At 50.8% G+C, this 22153-nt stretch overlaps 6 protein-coding genes across 6 annotated transcripts; 1 reads left to right on the top strand and 5 right to left on the bottom strand.

The window, feature by feature from the left end:
- Nucleotides 1-843: 843 nt before the first annotated feature.
- Nucleotides 844-1809, bottom strand: BO72DRAFT_296895 (uncharacterized protein). Its single transcript, XM_040940413.1, has one exon. The coding sequence runs from the start codon at nt 1573-1575 to the stop codon at nt 964-966; it is 612 nt and encodes a 203-aa protein (XP_040795955.1). The 5' UTR covers nt 1576-1809; the 3' UTR covers nt 844-963.
- A 1045-nt stretch (nt 1810-2854) lies between these two features.
- BO72DRAFT_296874 (uncharacterized protein) lies at nt 2855-3535 on the bottom strand. The gene has a single exon (XM_040940412.1). The coding sequence runs from the start codon at nt 3404-3406 to the stop codon at nt 2993-2995; it is 414 nt and encodes a 137-aa protein (XP_040795954.1). The 5' UTR covers nt 3407-3535; the 3' UTR covers nt 2855-2992.
- A 453-nt stretch (nt 3536-3988) lies between these two features.
- BO72DRAFT_296925 (C2H2-type zinc finger protein) lies at nt 3989-6036 on the bottom strand. The gene is made up of 2 exons (XM_040940414.1): nt 5065-6036; nt 3989-4993 (listed from the first exon to the last, which is right to left on the bottom strand). The coding sequence occupies exons 1-2, from the start codon at nt 5843-5845 to the stop codon at nt 4125-4127; spliced, it is 1650 nt and encodes a 549-aa protein (XP_040795953.1). The 5' UTR covers nt 5846-6036; the 3' UTR covers nt 3989-4124.
- A 2500-nt stretch (nt 6037-8536) lies between these two features.
- On the top strand, nt 8537-9500 carry BO72DRAFT_296865 (uncharacterized protein). Its single transcript, XM_040940411.1, has 2 exons — nt 8537-8905; nt 9067-9500. Exons 1-2 carry the CDS (start codon nt 8829-8831, stop codon nt 9431-9433), a joined length of 444 nt encoding a protein of 147 aa, XP_040795952.1. The 5' UTR covers nt 8537-8828; the 3' UTR covers nt 9434-9500.
- An 8131-nt stretch (nt 9501-17631) lies between these two features.
- On the bottom strand, nt 17632-19470 carry BO72DRAFT_390740 (amino acid permease; the record flags this gene model as incomplete). The annotated part of the gene is made up of 3 exons (XM_040941821.1): nt 17632-18979; nt 19040-19154; nt 19212-19470. 3 exons carry the CDS (start codon nt 19468-19470, stop codon nt 17632-17634), a joined length of 1722 nt encoding a protein of 573 aa, XP_040795951.1.
- Nucleotides 19471-20958: 1488 nt separating this feature from the next.
- Nucleotides 20959-22069, bottom strand: BO72DRAFT_453223 (cytochrome b-c1 complex subunit 10). Its single transcript, XM_040945929.1, has 5 exons — nt 21998-22069; nt 21755-21825; nt 21459-21512; nt 21207-21354; nt 20959-21153 (listed from the first exon to the last, which is right to left on the bottom strand). The coding sequence occupies exons 1-5, from the start codon at nt 21998-22000 to the stop codon at nt 21145-21147; spliced, it is 285 nt and encodes a 94-aa protein (XP_040795950.1). The 5' UTR covers nt 22001-22069; the 3' UTR covers nt 20959-21144.
- Nucleotides 22070-22153: the final 84 nt, after the last annotated feature.

Raw genomic sequence — 22153 nt, 5'->3', positions numbered from 1 at the left:
GGTGGTGGTGGTGGTGGTGGTGATGGGTTTTCTTTGCTTGGGAGGGTGGGTGTTTGGGGGAGGTTTAGGAAGTGGATAAGATATTGCGGGGTGCGGAGGGTGGGGAGGACGGGGGTGGATGAGCGGACCGCGTTGTTGGGAGGGGAGGACTCATAATTAGCTAGCTACTAGGTAAGTACAAGTATGTGCAGGTGTACTGTACCTATTGCCTGGTTTGCCATAGGCCAGGACTCGAGTATATACTCTAAAATGTTCATCCTTCTAATTGCGAACCTTGGATGGGAAAGATCCTCTTGTAAAACACTTGGCTTGAAGTACGTGTTTGTCGACACTCTACTCAGCTCTACCTACCCCTGCCAGGTCCAAACCTCCCACTCTTGAATAGGCTCGGCCACTCTCTCAGGCTTGATTCCTACCAATCTGCCTTCCTCTATCGAAGCAGCCTGACTCAACACGGACCGCCATGATCTGGCCCATTGCCTCGCTTCATTGCAAGATCTTATGTGGACACGCAGGCAATGCGAGGGACACCACGGCAAGCCGCACTAGAGAGAGAGAGGAGTCGTTCATGTACAGATATCTGATTTCCACCCCAATATCTGTCTCAAACACGAGCAGAGACAAACTCGCATGTAAGGTCAGGGTTGTAATACCAATCCCATTTGTCGTTTGCGCTAGGTCCAATTCACTCCCGATCGGGAACGACACCCGACACCTAAAATAAAGCAAGTTCTTTTTTAAGCCCAAACGCCAAACAGCAACGCCAGTCCCATAAGCCCCTCTCCGTTCCTGGATAAGCTCCTGACGCCGGAGGTATATAAAAGTAAGAAGATTCACAAAGCCGGGATATAGTTCGCATCAAGCGAGTCCCGGTGGCCCAAAAGGCCAGTCACCGAAAAGAAAGCAGAGACAAGAGGAGCCTGTGAGTGGGAGGATCCCAAATCGAGCCGGCCCCAATAGTGATCAGAGACTTAGCTGATCGATACTCCCCACCCGGCCGCTTCCTCCAAGGCGACCCCCTCCCTTGGTGACCATGCCTAATCGATAGAACCTCTCTTCGCCGCCGGGCGTCCGGCCGCCGATGTACCATTTCTCGGGACCGAGGGCGTCGCGGAACCCGCCCGAGCCGCTGGAGCTGTCACTGCCGCGCCGTTGACGGCCATGACTATTGGTGATGGGGATAGGGTTCGAGGCGGCAGGAGTCGGTGGGGGAGACGATGCGCCGGCGGCGGCTTGGGGTGGAGTCGCGGCTGATGACGGGGGCGGGGATGCGGGGCTGGACTGCTCCTGGCCTTGGCCCTGAGCCAGGGGGCCGCGGTGGTGGGAGTGCGGGCGAGAGTGTGAAGATGAGGAGGTCGAGTGATGATGATAATGGTGTGCTGTGGAGGATGATGCCGAGGACGCTTCCGAGTTGTTGCTGGCTTTCGTGGCGATTGTTCGAGCAGCACTCTGGGAGATCTGGGCAGAGGATATCGAGGCTGATGTGGATTGAGTGCCGGCGGTGGAGGCTTTGTATGTAGACTGTGCCCGGAAGGCCGCAAGGAAATTGGCCAGGAATGGTCTGTTCGTGGACATTGTGATGGCTGAGAGGGAGGCGATGGATGATATATGAAGGGTGGTTGATGTTGGGATTGACAAGTCGGTAGAGGAAGGCTAAGCGGTGGACTCGAACCACCGGTCACGTATCGGATGTCCCAGGAGTGGAAGGAGATGGGTAGGAGAATAGGTACTAATACTGATCCGAGTGCTGCGAAGCGGGATTGGCTTTGTCGCGTATATCTATAGATCTCGTGTGAGGGGAAGTGGTGGATGTAGCGGAGAGGTCGGTGGAGTTCGGAGTTGTGGGTAGCCGCGGAGTTGCGGAGGAGTCGAGATCTAGAGTGGGGTCTAATGGTACTGATAGAGAGACAAGGCGTAATCAGGCGGTCAAATGTCCGACATCGACACGAGAAGGAAGATGAGATGGCATGTAAGAATTCTTGTTAAAAGGGTTGGGTCAAAAATGATGCAAGGGAGAAAGGAAAAGGATGATGGGCGGACGGGATGGGTGATGGGAGGAGGTTTTTGGGGGGGGGAAGGCAAGAGGTCGCAGTCCTCCGGAGCATCCCGTGGGTGATGGCCAATCACGGCGGGGAAATACCAATCCACGATCCGGGGCAGGCGGTGACGTCGACATTCAACTTAGTACAAGACATGCTGTGTGGAAATCTTACAGTATCCGAGGTTTACTTGAGATTATGGGGAATCGTTAACCAAATTTATATTGTACAAGTGCAGTAGTAGTAAAGCTACCTAACTATTATTAGGTATCCAGTGGTAACTATACATCATGGATACTTAGTGTCCTGAAGATCCGTCCCCACTCTATCTCTCCACACTTTCGTTCTCTATTCCCATCTCCATCTCCATCTCCATCTCCATCTATCAAGGGTTCGAGGGGGTAAGTAGGTAATAGGAAAATCCCGGGATGTTCCCCTCCTCCGGACCAAAGGGACTATTACCTTATAAGTACGAATGGTACGGGGTAACCAACGGCTCTTCGGCTTCGGTCGGGCCACCAAATGGATCAATCACCTGTCTGTCACTCCCTCACACCACTCCAGGCCACATGGCATGGCTACCTATTCTTCCTGCCTTCTTCCACTTGTCTACCTCGGAGATATTCCCCGTAGCATCCGACAACTACCGTGAACAACATGCATACGCCAACGAATGAGCTGAGAATGAGCATGGGCAAAATTATTATTCCTTCTGTGAAATAATTCTAGCACTTTTTATGATGACAATTCCTTCCGGAGCAAGGAGCTGGAGATGCAGAACACCGTAAGATAGAACAATCGTCGCAACACCATGCAGGGGTTGGCCAGGGATATGCATCCAGGCAATTCAACCGAACCAGGCCTCAGGAAGCGCCATCACAGCTAGCTGGCCTTCCTTCGGCAGCAGTCGGATTCCATAGGCAACCCCGGCCACACCCAGATGACAACGTAAGTCACAGAGAATGGGGGAAAGAGAGAGAAATTAAACAGGCCATACGCAACAGACCTGACAAACACACGAGGATAGAAAAGTATTCAAAGATGACTTTGTATGAGCGACGTGTATGGAAACACCTTGGCAGCCCCAGTCCGAACGTGCATACCCTATCAAGGGACACATCGGCTCTACATACAGGGTGGACTGGGGGAGCTGACATGAAAGATTGAAAAACGGCCGTGATGATTATGCAAACAGAGGCCAAGCACACTCTTTTTCTTGATGCAACTGGAAAGAAAATCCGCGACAATGGACCATGCAAATCAGGGTGATGCATCGACAGAGAAGCCTTCCACTCAACCTCTTTTGATCTCGTTCCACATGAACGATGACAAAGTGAAAGTAGAAAAGAAAAAAAGCACATTCGCATAGAAACACATGCCCAAGTCTATGATTGGACGCCAGATAAAACCACACCATCCCATCAAAATCACTCATAATGGATGGAAACAGGAAAACAGTAAAACAAGAAAATAAAACAAATCCTGAACCACCGCAAAGCTGCACTCGCCGTAGAAATGCTGACACTGTGTATTTCATCGCAGGAAGTTTCAATCACAATACCTGCAGAAAGAAAATGTTTTCATGACAATAAGAGATTTGGACGCTGAACAATCCGACCACGCCGATGCGCACTGCGCGAATTTCTTGGGCCTGGCCGATACCCACTTTTTTCTATCGTCATTGCATCTTTTTTTTGTCTAACTTTTGTTTCACCAATCGAGTAATTCTTCTTTTTTTTCTATCATTCCTCTCTCGTTCGGAAGTCAAAGCGGCTTTCAGATTGATCCATAGAAGACATAATCCGAACATCTAAGGTGATTCGGAGTATTGGAGTGAAATCGAGGATCAGAGACGTCAAGTAGGTCCGGAAAAGAGTCGTATATGCACAAGCGTCCCCAATTTAAGATCCGGTACCACTGCACATGTCCTGAGATCTTGAATGCGTAACGTCGTATGACACGTGATCCCACCGATGGGAGGTAGTGTGATATTTTGATTCGAGTTTGATTTAATGAAATAAAAAAACTCCTTTTCGCGCCAATTGCATTTTGGGTTTAGCGTGGTCAAGATACAGACATCCGCCCTCATTTACTCGCGACTATTGGCGGGCGGGCTGAACGGTGCCTAGGTGACAGGTGAGTTAGCATCGAACTCAATTCTAACAGGTATGCTTTCAACTTACCGTCGCCGCTCATAGTTGACGCCAGATAAAGTCCGTTCATGCCACTTTCTTGGGGACCAGGGGCGGTGGTGGTGGGGTAGAACTTGCGTTCAGCGTCAACGTGAGCGTGGATCGGCTCCTGGCCGGCGGCCATGGTCTGCTGAGGGAAGACCTGGTTGATATAACCGTCGGAACCTCCGGGCTGAAACATCGAAGTCCAGTCAATTTCGCCAGCATGATTGGGAGTGGGGCCAGGCATGACAGGGCGCTTAGGATCTTGAATAACCGGGGGCTTTACCTGCTCAAGGGGAGGACGGTCAACGTTCAGTTGTTGGCCAGAGGCATCAGCGCCGGGCTGAACCATGTACGGGCTCTGCTTAGGAGCAGCAAGCCAGGGACCTCTTTGTTGAGGCTGACCGGCAGGATAAGCGTCCTCGGGAGGACCGCGGTTCATCCCATTCACAGACGACATGGAGAAACCCAAAGGCTGCTGTTCCGTGTAACCTGGACGGGCGGGAGCCATGCCATTGCCGTTCACAGGACTCTCAGCATACGTCGCACCGGGGAGACCGTTGGGAGGCGGGATGGGATTGTTGACTTCCTCCTGAACAGGCTTGACAGCATTGGCCGCAGCTTGGGATCTCTTCAGATGCGCCTGGGGATGCGACAAGTGAGTCGCTCCCGTGGGGTTACCACGTCTCAACGAGCACTTCTGGAAGTGGCGCTTCAAGATATCACTGCGGGAGAAAGTGTCCTTGCAAAGAACACACATGTAAGGACGATCGCCCGTGTCTGTAACAGACGTATGCCCGTTAGCGCGATACAACTTGCGATGCAACTCTCACCGGCTGTAGTTAACTTACGTCTGAGCAAATGACGCTTCAAGTGCTTAGCATGAAGATATGTCTTATTGCAGTGCGGGCATGGGAATTTTCCATCTGCATCCTTGGCGGGAATTGTGGTGTTCTTGGCAGTTCCATTGACGCCGTTGGTGACCGGAGTCGCGCGTCCCGGAACGCTCGGAAGGATACCACGACGGCCCTGCGAGCCAACAACCTGGGTACGAGGAGGCTCCTTCGCAGCATAAGGCGCAGCGCCATTCGGGCCTGCCACGGGATCCTGGTTCATCCAAGGCGAGCCCTTAGCATCCGAGTAGCTGAAAGCACCCGACGGAAGTGCGGAGTAGTCGGAGCGACGGTCACGCGGCGGGGCCGGCGCAATCGGCTGAGGATAGGACTGAGCACTCGACGCGGGGGGGAGCACGCTGTGCGGAGGAGGATAAGGTTGCGACGGCTGGGGCTGGGCCTGCGGATTGTGGTGGGAGAGGAACGAGGACGGAGGCAAGCTACCCACGGTCGTATGAGGCATGATAGGAGCCGCGGAGGTCGCGTAGACATCGTGAGTTGACGCGGGATATCTCGAGAGATCCGGCCGGTAAGGCTGACCCATGTAGGAATGAGGGGCAGGAGACTGGGAGTGATGAGGCTGGAGCGGGGGAAGAGTATGCGGCTGGGACACCGGGTACTGGTGCTGCATGGCGTACTGAGGCATTGGCATGCTTGAGATAGGTGTCGAGGAAAGAGGCGTGGAGCCCTGGGGCAGGCTGGTGGATGGGGGCCGTGACGGATGAGATCTGGGATCCATCGTTGACGCGGGGAGGGTGTCAAACAGGAGGGGTGAGGGTGAAAGTGAAGGGAATGGGGTTTAGGACTCGCAAACAAGGATTTCACTGTATCTTGATCATTGATCGCAGAACGGAAACTAGGACCTTTCTGCAATTGTGTTGCGATCAAAAGGCGAAGCTTCGAGGATGCGAAAAGCTTTTGCCAATGTCACTGACTTCAAAATCCTGATCGCGTCCTGGTCGACGAGAGGATTTTTTTTCGCTGTGTGAAAGTTTTCGGTCCCTCCTTTGACTCTCCTCTCACTTTTCTCTGTGTGTTTTCTTTCCGGAGACGGAATTGGATGCTTGTTCCGGACAGACGCGAAAAGGAATCAACAGGTGTTGTTCGGGGTGGTGAGTTCGGATGGCAATGGACTCAAGGGCAGTCCAAAGGTCGATGATAGAGATGTGCAGGAACAAGTCCGACTCCACTGCAGAAAAGAGGTCAGGATGAGGTCGAGATGCTTAATCTGAATTCCCCACGGTCACCCACCAGAAAATCGAGTTGTGTGGGAACTTCTTTTTATCCGCACGTTGTCAAAACAGTCAATGGTTCTGATCCACCAGGGAGGCGGCGTGTAAGTGGGTCTAACAGAACCAGCAGCAGTGCTAGAGGGAAATTTTGCTAGTCAAATTCTGCTTCGCGTCAACAATGCGCAGGATTGACCAGTACTTTTTTCGCTTTTCAATTCGGATGGGGTGAGGAGAATAAAGAAACTGCCAGGGACAACGCGTATAGATGCGGAGACCAGGGAGTAGGAAGAAAGATGGAAAGTAAGGGGGGGTGGGAGGAGATGGCACAGATGGAAAAAAAAAAAAAGAAGAATGATGGATGGGTTTGTAAGGAAACAGAGAAGAGAAAAAAATGTTAAAAAAATATGAAATAAAAAAAGATGAAATAGGAAGGGGGAAAAAGAGAGAGAAAAAAAAAAGAGTTGCCTCAAAAGAACGCACCCAAGGTAGAGAGCCGTTCTAGCAGTAGTACTAACTAGTAGTCACGGGAATGGAGGGGGATAGGGTGGGAAGGGGGGCGATGAATAGCGGCGGCGGCAGTAAGAGAGGTTAAGACGGATTGAAACCTCGCAAAATCACAAATCACGGAATATTATCAGTTTCCGACAAGCAAAACAAGTGGTACACTCTTTAGAAGAGAAAGGGGGACGATACTCTTAGACGAGTGCGAAACTAATTGAAGGTTAACTGTGGATTGGCGGTGACGATCCTAACTCTGGGAGGCAAAATGCGCACCGGAAAAAAGTTGTGTACTGCTTGAGGAAATTTTAATAATTTGGTGGCATTAACTTACCATACTTTTGGCTACTAACACTGGTGCCGTTGAGCTGATTCGTGCCTCACCCGGTCTCCGAGAATCGAACAAGAGCCGAACGGGGTCAATCTACTTCTAGTATCCTGTTGAGTGTTAACTTAGTACGGAGTACGTACTGGACTCATACTATCTACGGAGTAGTGTCTGGTGATTCAACTGTACAGTACTGTACATTTGATCGGGAAATCAAATCCTCTGTCTTTTCCCAGTAACTTCCAATTCATTCACGGTTGACTTTGCTTGTATCTCTGGCTCTGTGCCAAATGAACGGCAATTTCGGCACCCAACCCTTTCCGAAAGGTCGCCCCGGAAGAGCAGGGAAACGAAGAGATCCTTTTGGGAGGAAATCTAACATCGAATTTGGTTGGCACCAGCGGCAAGCAGGGGAAAAAAAAGAGGGCTGAAGACGCTATCCCGACGGCCGATGCTCGTTGGTTGGCTCATCGAATTCGATTAGGGAATCAAAACTCGAGATTCGACTCGTTGGTGGGAGAGAGAAAGGGCACGTCGGGCGTGTACCGAAACGAGGTACCTCGATGGTATCCTTGCCGCAGACAGCTACGTAAAAAGATACTTGGCAGTAACTTCGTCGTTACCGGCCTTGCAGCCTGCCAATCGTAACCCAACAGGGATCAGGCAAAGACGCAAGCAGGTAGGCAGACTGAGAGATACCGTCATGATCTTGTTCTAGCCTTCCAGACCCGAGCCCGTCAAGCCTACGTAGTGAGTCCAGTGACTCGTTCTGAATCTTGATGATGAGAACTTAACTGCAGGCGTTTCTTCGGGTTGAGGAGTTCTATTTTGGGTGTCCATTGGTCGAGCTCAGTTTTGTCCGTGAGCAATTGTGAGACTGGTTTCGTTTTCTCTTGGTATATCCTTTGTCTTGATATTATAGTACAATAGTCAGACATATTCTGACTTATCAAAAGAATATCAGGTGCTGGGACACAATCATGGATGAGGGACATACGCCGTGGTGAGTAACCTAACTGGAAGTTAATGGAGGGGCGGAATGGTGGGAGGCTTCCTATGCAGCCGTAGATCGGGCTCCCGGGGGGCGACGGATCCTACTAACCTCAACTAGGACTGGTAGGCCCAGTGGGTGATCAAAAACTCAGGCAGCAGCCCGGTTGAAGCATACCAGACGAGTGGGAGAAAGAACCCTTCATCTCTCCTTCCCTCCAAGCAGGCTATTCGGTTATGTGTAGGTAAAGTACTGTACGCCGGTTTCAGGTGCACTACCTAGTAAAACCCTTCGATTTCCTTTTCCGATCACGGTCCAGTATCTCGGCTTCTCTTACCTGTGTACTACTGCAATACATGCACTCTGAAACCATGGCTAATTCGAATGCGTTCCTTGTTGACCTCCTATATCCTGGGATATACTAGTCGACAAACACGTACCAAAATATGCTTGATGTCATGAGGCAGGCGGACATCTGCATCCTTTCTCCGCAGTTGACAGGCCCGCCGCCGGCTCCATACTGGTTCCTCAGCGCTCAGTCCCTCATGGCACATCCACAATTCCACATGAGCTAGAGACTAGAGTAAGGTAGGGCGACACGAAACCTTATCAAAGTTATCATATTTGCGAGAAAGTGGAGTGGCATCCTGTTCGAACCTGAGCTCCTGGCTTCATGGGCGGGAGGAACAATGGTAGAGGCTGCCCACTTCGACTCCACGGCTGTCAAATAGTCAAATCTCGATCCAGGAAGTATAAACTCCATACCTGAGTAGATGAGCGGACGATGGAGACGTCCTTCCCTCCCGCATGGGGCTTTCCCGACCTCCATCTGCATGTTGGATCCCATGTTGGACCCATGTAATCAAAAGCTGTAGGCACTGTGCGATGAATACTGACTACTATGTATTTAGATCGAGCTACCTGGCCACTACAACAGTCATCACCTTTTCGATCCTCAACTTCATACACACCACACTCCCAATGACGGTATGGGCCGCCAATTCTGCCGCTCATATGCGGGCTTCAACGCGCCTCTGCCACTCGGTCCTCCTTCGTCATCATACCACATCCCCGGCCGTGAGGTGCCGGGGAGGAAAAGGTGGCATGGATTTCTGCGGTATCATAGGGAAGCTCAACGGCGAGCATGCATTACAGTACTTTCTAGCCGGCTGTGTATTGATCTACACGGAAGAAAGCACTTTTGCCCTCGGTCCGTGCTACACGTATTGCTGGTCAATTTGCAAATTGCGTAAGCCGCGGCAGGAAATGAACAAATGAAACTCTTCCAGTGCCTGTCCCGAATGTCTCTTCATTTAATTGTCAAAAATCAGGAGTTCTTCTCACGGAGCAATTCTCACCCCCCCCCCCCCCCCTGTCTGCTTGAGAAGCACTGAAAAGACGATCTGAGCGAGAACTGATTCAGCTGCGACAAAATTCAGCCACTCATCGAAGCAACGTCAGATAGATATACATCACCTGCATCGCGCATAGACCTTCTAGACTGATCCGTCACTGAGACTGTCCTTCGGTCGAGATTGTTTCGGACTTCAACTAATTGCCAATTCGATGATGCCACGCACCTTGTTTCATCCCCGATGGCAGTCTAGCTCATATCATATGCCCGTGTTCTAACTACTACTGTACGGAGTACATTTTCCAAGTCTCAGGACCGAACCGAATACCACCCGCGCCTGAACAATTCCATGGGTGCGGATGTGAACCGTATCCTTACCCCTTTCGGTTCAGTAAGTATGATGAATCAGAAAACATTGTCTCAGTCCATCATATTTCCTGCAGTCGAAAGATTGTTGTTCGGATTTGAAGCCAACAGTTCAGGATTCCAGCTCTCCTTTATTCAACACAACATAGTTCGAGAGACCCTTTTTTACGTTTTGTTGCCCTTCCCTTTGCCCATCATCTGCATAGTGCATGCCCCCCTCCCCCCAAGTGACCGCCCATTTTCGAATCACCACCGTCATTTTAGTACTGTCCAAGATGGGTCTCCCGTTTAGGCTTCGTTCGTATCGGCGGGTATTCTCCACCAGGAGATTTTCGCTGGGAGCTTCTCCCGCTTCGATTGTGGACCTTCCTTGACCAACCCTACCTAAGCCTTAGGCAAAGTCCAAAGTGGGATTCGAATCCGTTTTGGGGACAGTTGATGCTCTGTATCACAACAGCAGTAGCATATCCGAACCTCTGACTATCTGATCTGACCATTGCATCGATCCCATACGGTCGGCATCCGGCATTGGAATTTTCCCAACTCAAGAGAAGACCTCTCGCTCACGTAGCATTCATTACACGGTACGGAAATACATGAAACAAGTTACAAGATTAAGACAAGAAAAGAAAAAAGCTCATCAAGCGAATAGTCATCCATTTCGGAACACCGCGGATGAAGAATCCCGGGGGTCGGCGGAAAAGGTAGGGTGGTTGAGTCAGTAGTACGTACAGTACCTTTTTTCGACCATCACTTTTTTTGTTAAGTTTATTTCGCTCTTCTCAAATCTCTTGCTTCAATCTCGTGGCGGCTACGGAGCGCGCTGGGTGGTCGAAGAGTACTAGTGAGAAGGATTTGGGTTCGCCGTCTTCCCGGAAGCAGAGCGCAGAGTAATGGTACGTACCACTCAATTTTTTTGCAGGAACCCAGCAATGATTTTTTCTTCTGCTGCGGTCAAGCCCGCACTAGACCACAAGAAGATAAGAGAACATCAGACTACTGTTTGTGGTCGACTTTACGGAGTACCATAGAGAGAACCCAAAATTCCCTCACAAAAGACGACTGCAATCACCGAGAAGACGATGAATTGGTTGAGTAATAGCTTCATAATCTTGTTTGGGGAAAATAAAAAGTTGCAAATGTGAGATTCCATACCGAGCTAAGCAACATTTTCCAACGATGTGTGTGTGGTAAGTTTTCAAGACTTAGTAGTACGTAGTACGGAGTACCTCAACTGTCTATCAGGGAAAGAACAAAATACGTGGTTGTCAGACACAACCCAAGCTGTTTGTACTGTACCTACTCCGTACTCCGTAGCAGTCCATTCTGCAACAATCCATCCTCGCTCAACTTGCCGCTTACGCCTTTCTCCCCGCCGCATCGGCGCGGACAGGGCTTTTTTTCCTTTTCCTTCCTGCCCTTTCCTTTGTTTTCTTTTCCTTCCAAGGAAATAAGCACAGCAAAGAGACAAAATACAAATGATGACCAGTTTATCATCATCGTCATCATCGTTGTCTTTCGGCCTTTGCTTTTTTTCCCTTTGGACTGCCAACCCATTCGAGCAAGACTGGCATGATGTATCATGGTCCCAGTGGAAGTGCTCCCGGGCTCAAGGGCAAAAAAAAAACCCCCCTGCACGTCGCCCAATGTGGCGATCCGATCACGGCGGCATGACCAACCCGTTTTTGGTGCTCCACAAAAGCCCAAGCGGAAGCCGGTGGGATGGGCTCCGCTCATGGAAACTTCCACGAACAAATTTCGACGACCAAGCCAGGCGGTGTGGGAGGATCCCCTCTAAACCTACGGTATCTGGTCCGAATACTCCAGGCTCCGTATTCCCCAGCCCTAGACTACCCGTAGTAAGTGTGTCGGTGACTGAGGCAAGCAGAAAAATGCATCATGCAAGCCGATAGGTAGATTTTGAGGTATGTATGTGTCCTTTTTTTTTGTGTGTTTCTTGAAACAAAAAACTGGTACTGTGTGGTAGGCAGGGTGGAGTTTCGGCATCCTCTGTCTACTACTACTTGGTGAGGAGGGGAACTCGGGACTGACTCGCCTAAAGGTGCTTGCTCAATGGTTGGTGAAAGAAATTGTCCGATGGGATCGTCGTCTGCTTGCTTTTTCATCATCACAAAGCTTGGCTTTCGCTTGTGAGACTGCTGAGTGATGATGTCTGTCTCAGTCTCGCTGGTCGTGGCTGCGATAGATGTGCATCTCGGCACTGAGTGCTACTTCTGCTACAGCCTACGTCCCAGACCTACCTTACCAAAGGCCAGGCTAGCGCTGCTTTCTGTACGGTGTATCAGCTCGACAAGAAGGACAGTTGCCAGTGTGATCCATCTACGTGGCAGGAACAGAACAGAACAATAAACAACGCAGCAGTGTGGCTGGGGTAAGGTAAGTAGATCCAAGACATAACAGCGCCAGTAACCATCACCACTACGGTCCCTATCAAAAATGGCTCAAATAGGTAATCATGATGATATGCTAACTACTGATACGCTCAGGTTCTAGTCAGCACTCTAGTCCGGAGTATGGACCCCCAACATGCAAAGGTAGGAAGTGGGAGTGTGCGAAGACTACCGAGAGGGCGACATCACCGACAGGTACAGACTACAGGACTCCGGTACAGTACTCCGTACTCCATACCGTACCGCTTGCAGATCGTTCGTTCTGCGCTTCTCTCCCCGGTCTCTCTCATTCGCCCGAGTCGGGGATGGTCCGCAAGATCGTAGACAAGGAAGTGCTGTGAGTCGGGGCCTCCTGGAAGGATTGACCGGGAACTTCCCTCGGCACTTTTACCCTGGCCAGGGTTGTTTTTCCGAAGCTGACCGGAGTAATGCCGAAAGACCACGCTATCCTTCTGGATTGGGTTTTCACCTTTGCACCTTTTTAAGTATCGGCTCGGTTTCGGAAGTGGTGCTGGGGTCGATGCACCAATCAGATTCCGAAACATTGGCGAGGCGAGAACGCCACACACCTCATCTAACCTTCTTAGTCCGACCGAGGATGACCAGGCTTTCTTTCCCAGTGGCCTGAGCCTTGGAGTATGCTGGTGGTTGTTGTGTTGTTGTTGTTGTTGTTGTTGATGATGATGATGACGATGTTGCTGTTGTGTGTTGAGCAGTGTCTCCCTTGTCCGTAGAAGTAGGATTGGCGCTGAGCAATCTAGGATTCGCTCAAATCTCCCTAGATCCTTCGTCAGGATACAGGATCCATCCTCGCAGAGTTCCAGTTCATAGCCACCGAATCGACAAGTTGATGGAAGACTGGTGTGCACTCCGTACTGGAATTAGATTTAGCCAGGGTCTGTTTGTTTCTTCTGTTTCGGGGAGGAGGGAACCTGGGCGGGGATGGGTGCAGGTGTGGCTTTAGGCTCTTCCCCTACTGAGCCTAGTCAGAAGCTAAGTTAAAAGATGCCTCACAAGAAAAGACCTACGCTAAACAACCAAAACCCGCGGTTTAGTCTAGTTACCATCCTCCTGGTCACGCTTGGGGAAAGTAAAAATCCTACTGCCTAAGGTTGATTGTTAGTGAGGGTTGCTGCAGCGCTGCGCACTAGGGTGCTTAGTGTCAAACTTGGCACCCGGAGAGATCCTTCCTTCCTGCCCCTCCAGATAACTCTGGCTTGTATGTACTGCGTACATTATGTACGAAGTATCATTTCCGATGCCATGACTGGCCGGAGTTCTATGGCGGAGATGTATGCAGTGATGTATGAGTGTGCATCTTGAACGTTGAACAATCAGGTCATGCTTTTGACAAAGAACTAAGCCTGTGTCTCTGGTCTTTTGGTATCTATCGACTACTGCTGCTAGTAGTCCATGCATCCGACGGAAGGGAAAAGGAACCACGAGTACTCCGCGGGCGTAGCTGAGGATGACTTTCGATCGAACGATATCTTTTTCTTTCATTTGGAGTATAGTCTCGCCAGACGAGACGAATCCAAGGGAATCAAGTCCAATCGGCCCATGGTCGCGTCGATCCGCCGCCATATGGATTACAATCTTTCCATCCCGATGCGCACTTCAGGGCCAATTGTGAAGCACATATCGGACGACGATGGGAACCGGGAGAAGGCCGCGTCATGAATTCATCTCGTCTATGAATCTTTCAACTCGTACACTTCCTAAATTCCCTACGGAATAGTAGCCCATCATCACCAAACAAGAAACAAGGTTCAAGCAAGCGGCACGCGAGGAGAGCGATCCTCCTCCTCCTCCACCGCACCGCGCGCGGGCGGGGAGGGGCAACATAAACTTTGCTGCCTGAGGCGCGATCAGATAATGAACAAATTTGCAGGGATAAGACATAGTATAGTAATCGCAGATTAGCCTTGATATCTGATACAGTACTGTACGTATCTACAGGGCACAAAGTACAAAAGTAGTTTTAAGCTATCTCTTCCAGTCTCTTAATTCAGAACCGATTGGATTTAAATTATGCCCTCTTACTTGTAGAAAAGGAGATTGCCACTGACCAACCAACAGAAACTGGCCATCCTCTAGACTACCCAACAACAGCAACACCAACAATAGCAAGCCACAACGCGGGCTTACGGTGTACGCAGTCGACCTAGGTAGCCGACATACCTCGGACGGAACCTTGATGCCAACCGCCTGATAATTAACGTGCATTTGTAACTGTAACCTTCCAGAATAGGCATCCTAGACGGGATACTTCCTGAAGCCGATATGAAACTATTTTTTGGGTCGACCTGAATATATTGTGTGAGTGTTTATAAAATCGGTGGTTGGGCAAAACTTTGAGCGAAATATCAAGCTGAATTATTATCTACTTTGGTATGTGAACTAGGTTCTAATTCTCCTCAAGTAAGTCTAGTCTAGTGGCTTGTTGAGAGTGAGCGGACGAACGGGGAAATGCAAAACGCCAACCTGAAAATTGCCCAGTGGCCAAGTGTCAATGGAGGAGGAATCCACTCTCTTCGCGAACAACCAGCCCCTCCATTCCCATGGCTCCGGGTTCTCTTGACTTTTCGTTTTCTTTCCTGTCTGCCCCTCTGCCCCCCCCTCCTTACCCCCCTCCTTACCCCCCTCCCCCCTTCCCCCCTCCGTTTTTTCCCCTGTCAATCATATCTATCATGATTAATCACCCAGGGACGGAGAGGAGGGGCAGTGAGGGAGGAGGGGTGGAAATACTACTAGGAGGGGGGGGGAAGGGGAAATTGGTCTCGTGCACGTTTTCTGGGCACATCGTAGTCTCCCCGTATGTAGAATAATTATGGATGAATTGTGTACTGTACATATAAGTATGTCTCACAGTCTTTGGAAGTGTCCTCACATCACCCATCGTTCAATAAGCCTCCGTCAGCATGATTGCCTAACCTGTCGTCGATCGGCCAATGAGGGATTTCGGTGTACATGACGTAGAGGACTGAGAATCCTCATGCACTGATCAAGTCTCTCAACCGATCTGGACTCGCTGACCTGGGTTCGATGAATTGACGGGTGAATCGGAAGCAGAGGAGGGTTTATGCAGCAATACAGTTCATTGCACTTCGGATTCCTGTTCCCACCTGCCTCAGGCCGACGGCATCATCTCTAACTACAGTACCACGAGGCACTGGCGGGATGGTGGTGTGAAGTACTGTAACAGAGGCATTGATGAAGTTATGAAGTACAAATATAAAAAAGCCTGCCCACCTACATACAACGCGAGAGGTAGGGGTACTACTGTATAAAGTACCTCACGCCAAGTTGAGTAACCTCTCACCCCTCATCCAATGCTATAAAAACTCCCGAACAAACATGCATCTTGGCCCCCAAATCCTTCCCAATCTACACATACTAGGGTAGAAGGGCTGGTCCGGTACCTGCAGGTAAATTCCAAACCAGCCCAGATGCGTGGTGTCCACTGTTCCCCCCAAGACTCCAGTCGAGACTTCTCCCGGCTAAGACGCAAGAGCAGCAGCAGCAGCAGCAGTCGGGGCTGCAACCGGGATCAATTAGGTTTCCAGGCCCCAATGACGATGGGCAGGCAGGCACCGGGCAGGGTTGTCAGCGCTTGTTTGTTTGATTCTCCTCTTCCCCCTTGTCGCGACTTGCAGGTCAGTCAGCCCAGCCCGCCTTACCTGCCCACCGGTGCACCGCATGCCCGCCCGCCCGCTCGCTCATCCCGAACAAAGCCCCAAGAAGCCCATTCATTCGATCGGGTTCCTTTGTTGTCCACTGTCCAGGGTTTCGATGGTGGAGCTCGTGCGTTAGGGAAGGAGAACCGATTTGCATTATGGAGTCTACGGGGTAGGGTGCCGAGGATATTACTGGAGGTTGATTGAAGGTGCGGGCGATGGTTGCTTGTACTGTGCAGTACTGGCCGGGCAGGCCAGTTGGCGGGCAAGGCCCAGTTGACATATAGACTGCCTACTCGAGTGAGAAGAGGGGATATTTTGGTTGCGTTTCATGCATTGTGCTGTGCCTTTCTGGATGTATATATACTTACATACTCTGTGGTGATGCACAATCTACAAAGGTATAGTAATCACTTTGATTGATTGGACTCGAGGAAAATGAATGTATCTGGGAGGATTGTGGTGGAGTAGCTATGTTCTGCCGCACGGGTCCTATTTACAGTAGAAGTTTACAAAATGTATATCAGGACCCGATCTATAGGACAGTACCAAGTCAACATGCCCGAACAGCGCCTCAACTCACCCAGAACTCAGTGAACATATCAAAAATCACCTTGCGTCGAGTAAGAAACTCCCCCCCTTCCTTACCCGAAGTAGGTGATGTGTGTGCTCTAACTACATAATCGTGAATCAACCACTGCAGTTACTAGTTACTTAGTTATAGCTATGTACCCCACCAATCCAGCCCGAACAAGTAAAATAAAAATAGACTCCGAGAAACAGTGACGGGATGTCAAACATCCTTCTGTAGCACAAACACCTGCAGTTTGTCTCACCAGCCGACCTATCAAACCTATCAACCTGCCCTTCTATTGGCACGAGTAGCTTGCCGTACCTTCCAGAAATACGCCAGACGACCACGGAGGCAGCTGAGGATCTCCCGAAGGTTACACCCGAGATGTTTGACACTCTTGCACAGAATCTTACAGGTCCTGTTCGTCGTGACTCTTGTCGGACGTATTGTATGTCTCACTTTTTTTTTTCTCTCGCGAATCCACCTATGTTCAGGTCAAGTCTGCCAGGCATGGTGGAGGTGTCGGGTGGGAAGATGGTCTTAAATGTTGATATGCTGAGGCGTTGACACCTGGAAAAAAACCTCAAGTTGAAGCGATATTTGCTTCATGTAGCTACATACAGGTAAGCGTGTAGACGATCCCGTTCGAGGATGCAGGACGGGTGGGGGGTTTCTACAGCGATTGCCTGAGAGGAAAGTGGCATAACCAGGCCGGTATAGGAGAGAGCGCACTAGTGAATGAGCTCTGTACGAATCGACGAGCTATGTCTGAGGATTGAAACCGAACAATCAAGGTAAAAGGAATCGGCCCCGTAACTGCTAAGCTATAGATACTATCGGCTCGTAAGAATCAGGACCGGCCGGAAAGTTTCATTGTGTAGCTAGTGCAGGTTGGAAGCTGGAACCTCAGATGAACTCGTGCACTCGAGGTATATCGCCTGAGAGTTCAGATTCAGTCAAATTCCAAGAAAAAAATGGTTCGCAGATCGAAATCAACAATATATGTCTCAATAAGTCGATATAAACACGGAAGAAGGTATTAAGCTGGGTATGGTACACCAGGAGACACGCAGGAATCATATTTTGTACAATCACTACTGCTTCGCAGAAGACTTACTCGACGGATGCGCCGGTTCTGCCTCTTGGCCAACGACTTCGTCATCCTCCCCCAGTCCGTCGATGATCGTTTGGTCCTGGACGGCGTGAATCGCGTGCTCCACGTTGACGACGGGACCCTTGAACCATTTGTGCGCGTCGATGAACCACCAGATGATCACCGCCAGCATCGGCGCGCCCCAGACCAGACACGTCCAGTTCATCAGATCGGGCGTCAGGTCGCTGCCGGTGACGCTGGGGAGACAGAGGATCGGGATCATGAGGAGGACGAACGCCACGCCCGCGCCCCCGATCCAGGGGCCGAACGGACCCAAATGCCAGGGTCCCTTGCGGAACCGGTTCCCTACAAAGAATACCCGGATGGCGATGGGGACGGCAAAGGCGAAGAACTGCGCGATGGCACCGATCGAGAATAGGGCTCCGATGGCCGTGGAGCCGGCCAGCATGAGGAGACACATCAAGATCCCCAGAATCCCATTGAGAATGACCGCGTTGACGGGTGTCTGAGTGTGGGTGTTGACCTTCTTCCAGATGCCCGACAGAGGGAAGCAGTCATCTCGAGCGTAGGCGTAAGTGACTCGGGATGCGGCTACCATGCAGCCCTGGCCCATGGAGAAGCCGCTGATGATGGTGAGTGCTAGAACAGCCAGCGCAATCTTCTGCGGGAGGACCTGCAGCAGATAGGATGCCCAGGGCTGACCCAAATCAGAGTCCAGAACAGCGTTGATGTCGGTCACCGTGTAGGCAACCACGAGCTGCAGGAACCAGCCGAACACTCCCCCCACCCCCGAGGTCATGACAATTGCCCGCGGCGAGGCAATGTTGGCGTTGGAGCATTCCTCGCTGAGATGAAAGGGCGAGTCGTACCCAGACATCGTCCAGATAACCCCAACAAAGGTCATGAGCACCGCGACACCGTCAGGAAAGTCGGTCAGATTGGTGATGGTGCCCCAGACCTCCTTGGAGGGGGTGAATTTCGGCTCGTTCTTCGTCCCGGCGGGAATTGCGATGAGGGTCACGATCAGGGCGAGAATATTGAACGTTGAGCCCCACGAATTAACTCGAGCAACCCAACGGGTGGGCATGCTGCTGATCCCCGTATGAATGATCATGATGAATGTGGTCAACAAGAAGGTCTGCCAATTGGTAGGCACGTAGTCGGGGTTTGTGATCGAGGCAGCCGCTAGAATCATGGCAGCCAGGGCGTAGTCGACCGACGGTGCTGCGGTGATCTGCCCGATCCAGTTGGACCATCCGGTGATCCACGCAGCAAAAGGTCCATAGCCTGGTGGTGCAAGGACGGCCGCTGCATAGTATAGACCACCGCTGGTGATCCAGGTTAGCTCGGATCTGGGGCTAAGCAGATATCAGTGGAGAGGCACCCACCTGGTGGGCATTGCGGAGCATAGCTCGGCCATAGACATCGCGACACACTGGATGAACAACATGGCGATGATCCACCCCCAGACCATACCGGCGGTTCCTGCATAGCCCATGCCTTCTACATGTCAGTTATTTCTTTCACAACGTCAACCAGTCAGGAAGAAGGTGGAGATACCGTAGTATATTGTACTCGCGAACGAGGGGAGCAAGCCGAGTACCGAGAAGCTCACGCAGAAAGTAGTCCAGAGTCCAAACTCGCGCTTGAATTCTTGCTTGTATCCGAGGGCCACGATCACTCTTTCATCCGCATCCATCGCATGATCGGTGTAAGGAATGTCGCCCTCGGGCAAGATACTAGTGACGGGCGCATGGTTGACATCCGCATATATCGGTGCTTTCAGAGCAGTTTTGCTATTATGCTCAGAGATAGACATGGTGAAGGCCTGCGAAATTCTCCGCTAAGCGTCCTGATCAGACACCCCAGAGGAGAGGGGCAATGATAAGCAGGTTCCGGATGAGGGGTCATTCGCAGACAGTTGAGACAAAGAGCAAGCACTGCTAGACAGAAGGGTCACACAACAGCTGAGTCTTGTGAGACGCTTTTTTTTCAAGCAAAATCGAGTGGGCTTGAGACCGATACATCGCGTTGAGGATGCACTGCAATATAAGATAGCCCATCTTATCTATCGCGAGAACAGCTGTACCGCGTCAGGCGAAGGGTCCGACAGAGACGGCACCAATCAATCTTTATGGCGGGTGATACGCATCTATCGACCCCATAGTATGGATCTTGATACTGCGACTAGCCGAGGCGGGGGAACCAGACGCTGATACGCTTGGCACCAGGTCATTCACCTATCTACTGGTCAATCGGATTGGGGGGAATTTCAGGGAGAAGCTCACACGCGGAAGTCGATGTCGAGATGCCCAAAGCCCGAATCACATCTGGTCGAGTCGACTCCAACCTGAAATTAAAACCTGTAATTCCCGAAACCTAGTAACCTGACTTTACTAGGTAGGGAAACTTCGCGCGTTTCGGAAGAAGAAATTATCTCGTGGGACGATTCGTATTAGTGCTCGGACAACCGGCCAGAGGTTCGCAAGCTGCACTTATCGGAGGAGATGGTTGGCTGCAGGGCTGCAGATGATAAGGTTGGATGAAAAGGATGCTGCTGACTAGGTATGAGGTGTGAGCCACAAAACAGCCAGAGATAAGAGGACTTGGCCAGGTTGGACTTGCTTTAATGAGCATAGTCAGTCAACCTTGATAAACAATTCCCCTGACAAGACGCAATCCAAACGAAGTTGACCCACGATAGAGGAACGTCAGAGGTCCACTACCATATCAAGCTTGAAAGGCTTGATGTTTCCTTACTGTTGTTTCTGCGTTCGCATATGGGTGACTGGCTGTGCGAGAACCATGACACGACACAGTACTTTGCTGTTTATGTCCGAGCACAAAGGCAAGGAAAGTCGGTGGGGGGGCGTAAGTGGGTGTTGTTGGATGGTGATATTCTCCGGTTGTGGCGGAGTGATAACTGAGTAGGTGTAACTACCTAGTCTGACTATCGATAAACTTACTCCTTGTGTACACACAGAGCCGGCTAGACAATACGATCAACGCACCGGAATTCTATCACGGTCTTCAACTCTCCGTGTAATCTCTCGACAAGAAGATACATTTGCGATTCAATGTGAAGGGTATGCGACTCGCTCATAGAGTGTCTCCGTATCCCCACAGGCATCTGCAGCTCTTTGATACCAACGTACCAGCTGTGGAGACAGAACTAGAATACTGATTGAAATGAAGGAATGGGGTAAGAGGCAGGACCTCTGCTGTCACCCATATCAGACCAGAACTGGAGCTACTTCTGGCGGGCTAGTACATTGACACAACCACGGACAATATTTGGTAAGATTACCGGAGAACAGTTTGTTTATAAGCAGGCTTTCTCTAGTATGTGCTATAAAAAACTCATCGCTATTCTACACGTACAGCACCTCAAGTCTCTTTTGCTGTCCAGCTATGAAGCGGTATATCCGTACAGGGTGACCGGGCCTTGTGTATAATGGAAAAACAACATTTGTCTCGATATTAAGGACATGATTTAGAAGGGCTATCGTGAGTGTTAGCATTCGTTCGTGTGCATGACAATAGGATCCCACATACGTTGTCCTCGGGGGCGATGGTGCGGTCAAAGTACTCATCGAGGAAGGGGACCTTCTGGAGGATATCACGGCGGACACGGGGAACCTCGCCGAAGAAGAACAGAAGGAAGACACCGGCGCTGACACCGAAGCCGCTGGCAATGGTACCACTGTTATTTTGATCGTACGTTAGTCGACGCCCTCGCAATGCTATTGCTGTTTCGGACATTGGCGCGAATATGGCACGTTCGAACACAAGGCGGAAGACACTCACGCAGTGACAGCGGACCGGGTGGTAAGACCGTGCCAGTGAAGAGGAGTCGAGTACCTAAATGATCGAGTAAGTCTGTTAGCCGTAATTCTCTCATGCACCTTCCAATCTGTGTATGCAGCCATTCGCCATGAGTCGTCCCCCGCTTAGGAACAATTGGAGCTCTTTATCGATCAGATGCCCTGGCATATCAATGACCGCTGAATGGAGCGAAGCGGAGCTCCGCAGGGGCCAGTCCAGTGCCAGCCTTCATATCTGTGCTGGGAAAAAAGTAACGATGATTCTGGGGTATATCTCACTTGGGACCGAAGGGGGAACGGTAGCCACCGGCGTTCTGAGCCGCAGCGCGGCGAAGAGTCTGAGAGAAAACCTACACGGACAACGATTCACGTTAGCAACTGACAATTTTTATCCCTTTCCATAGTCTATCACTGTGACATAGCCGGGTCCGGAGTTGGCCACTAATCAACTGGAAGCGACAACTTGAAGTCATGCGACTCTCAGACTGCCAGCCCAGTGAGGGTCTATCGGCATGTACATACCATTTTGTTTGAGGTCGAAGGAGGCACACTCTGCTCCAGTAAACGATATGAGGCTGCAATTACACGTTGAAAGCTGTCGACGAAAACCGGGAGACTCCGCGACGTTCTCGTCCGACCGCCCGCGGCCAATCAGCCGGCCGAATTGAGCATCACGTG

The sequence above is a fragment of the Aspergillus fijiensis genome (assembly GCF_003184825.1).
Source record: "Aspergillus fijiensis CBS 313.89 unplaced genomic scaffold BO72scaffold_86, whole genome shotgun sequence".
Classification (NCBI taxonomy): Eukaryota; Fungi; Ascomycota; class Eurotiomycetes; order Eurotiales; family Aspergillaceae; genus Aspergillus; species Aspergillus fijiensis.
This window is presented reverse-complemented; position numbering and strand designations above follow the sequence as displayed.

Bases quoted from the DNA above. Each gene is read 5' to 3' on its own strand.
- BO72DRAFT_453223 (XM_040945929.1), bottom strand. The intron at 21,513-21,754 runs GTGAGATATACC...TCGATCATTTAG, and splicing joins CGTTCCCCCTTCGGTCCCAA to GTACTCGACTCCTCTTCACT. The intron at 21,355-21,458 runs GTGAGTGTCTTC...TCAAAATAACAG, and splicing joins ACCCGGTCCGCTGTCACTGC to TGGTACCATTGCCAGCGGCT.
- BO72DRAFT_296874 (XM_040940412.1), bottom strand. From the start codon at position 3,406: ATGCGAATGTGCTTTTTTTCTTTTCTACTTTCACTTTGTCATCGTTCA.
- BO72DRAFT_296895 (XM_040940413.1), bottom strand. From the start codon at position 1,575: ATGTCCACGAACAGACCATTCCTGGCCAATTTCCTTGCGGCCTTCCGG.
- BO72DRAFT_296865 (XM_040940411.1), top strand. From the start codon at position 8,829: ATGGGCGGGAGGAACAATGGTAGAGGCTGCCCACTTCGACTCCACGGC. The intron at 8,906-9,066 runs GTATAAACTCCA...CTATGTATTTAG, and splicing joins GTCAAATCTCGATCCAGGAA to ATCGAGCTACCTGGCCACTA.
- BO72DRAFT_296925 (XM_040940414.1), bottom strand. From the start codon at position 5,845: ATGGATCCCAGATCTCATCCGTCACGGCCCCCATCCACCAGCCTGCCC. The intron at 4,994-5,064 runs GTAAGTTAACTA...CGTCTGTTACAG, and splicing joins GAAGCGTCATTTGCTCAGAC to ACACGGGCGATCGTCCTTAC.